This window comes from Pygoscelis adeliae, unplaced genomic scaffold (assembly GCF_000699105.1).
Source record: "Pygoscelis adeliae isolate BGI_AS28 unplaced genomic scaffold, ASM69910v1 Scaffold621, whole genome shotgun sequence".
Lineage (NCBI taxonomy): Eukaryota > Metazoa > Chordata > Aves > Sphenisciformes > Spheniscidae > Pygoscelis > Pygoscelis adeliae.
In genome coordinates, this window is record NW_008824052.1 from 539,161 (window position 1) to 540,641 (window position 1,481).

A 1,481-nucleotide genomic window follows, 5' to 3' on the forward strand; every position below is an offset into this window, starting at 1 on the left:
TATCAAAATTGGAATTCAAATAACTCTCCAAACAGGTCAAAGTTTACTTACGTTTTGGATCAAACACTTTGTATTTAATAAAGCTGAGAACTTCATGATCCTCACATAACTGTCACAAAAATAAAATAAGAGGTAAAACTCCAGTAAAAATGCACATAAACACATAAGCAAAAATTCCAAGCTCCTGGAAAAGACACACAAAAAGGAAAATCCTGACTCTTTAAAAAAGCTTCCAAGAATTTATGGCAAATTATTATTTTAAAAATATGTTTAGATTGGTAACTCTTTAGAATACCATTCTACAGTATGCAAAACAAGGCTCATTTATCTGTGCTGTCCCATAATAAATATGATTTTATAGGCACAAAAATTGTTAAAGAGTACTGATATCACTACTACCTCAAACAACATTTTAAATAGAAACAGGTTCTTCTTTTTGACATTCCCACTTCAGTACAGTAGCTCAGAAGTTGTACCTACAAGCACACCATTCATGAACCAAACTTAACTTTCAGACAGAGCTTGAAAAAAAAAAAAAAGTTCATTGAACTGAAAAAGAACTCACTGAACCATCATCAGTTTTACCACTGCCTCCACTCGAGAGGCCCAGTATTGCACGTTTTAAGCATCCAGAGTTCATTTAGGACTCAACTGTGCAAACTGTTCCAGGTGCATGCTTCTCTCCAATCCAAAATATCCTAGCAGTCATTAGAGTAACCATCTCAGGGAGTCAGTAAATCTTTTGCAAATTTAGACCTAACTCTCCCTGTATTTGGCATTCTGTGAGTCTCTTCCCCTTCCTCCACAAAAAACACATTAAGCTCCTCAACTTTATTTCCAAGATCTTGTTTCTCACATTAAAAAAAAAAAAAGAAAATTGAGAGAATAATGCCAGAATTGTGAAAATAGAGGGGGGTGTATATATACACACACAGCTTCTATACAGAGAGGCTACAAACCTATTTTGAAAACCAGTTCTCTTCCAGTCGCTATGCTGTAACTATCCCAGTTATTTCTTTTTAAAAGTAGCATAGTGTAAAGCTAGGATAGAGCCCCAAAGCACTATATGTCACAGTCATTTCAACTGCCTACCTTTACAAATGTTTCTTCAGTTACACACAGGGGAACATTATAATAATGCAGCACACATGAGGGTGGTTGGATGATGTTCTTAGATGCTTGACCAGCACTGGTGAAGCGATTATTCTTACTCATTGCAAAATCCTTGTAACTACTCGTGCCATCCTCCAGTTCAAATATCTGGCTTGGAACTACTGAATGCTGCTGGGAAACACTGGGGGGGAGAGAGAGAGAGAGAGGGGGGGGGGGGGAAACCTAGGGGAAAAAAGTGATGCAACACAAGTGATGCAACCGCCCACCACCCACCGACTGATGCCCAGTCAGTCCCCGAGCAGCGATCGCTGCCCCTGGCCAACTCCCCCCAGCCTATATACTGAGCATGATGTCATATGGTATGGAAT

At 38.9% G+C, this 1,481-nt stretch overlaps 1 protein-coding gene across 1 annotated transcript in view; it reads right to left on the reverse strand.

The window, feature by feature from the left end:
* HNRNPLL (heterogeneous nuclear ribonucleoprotein L-like) overlaps window positions 1-1,481 on the reverse strand; it is a 23,539-nt gene that overhangs the window by 3,119 nt on the left and 18,939 nt on the right. Inside the window, exons 9-10 of the mRNA XM_009333716.1 lie at window positions 1,093-1,294; window positions 52-109 (exon numbers count right to left, since the gene is read on the reverse strand). Of these exons, the coding sequence (XP_009331991.1) occupies window positions 52-109; window positions 1,093-1,294 (260 nt within the window). The remainder of the gene's footprint in view (window positions 1-51; window positions 110-1,092; window positions 1,295-1,481) is intronic.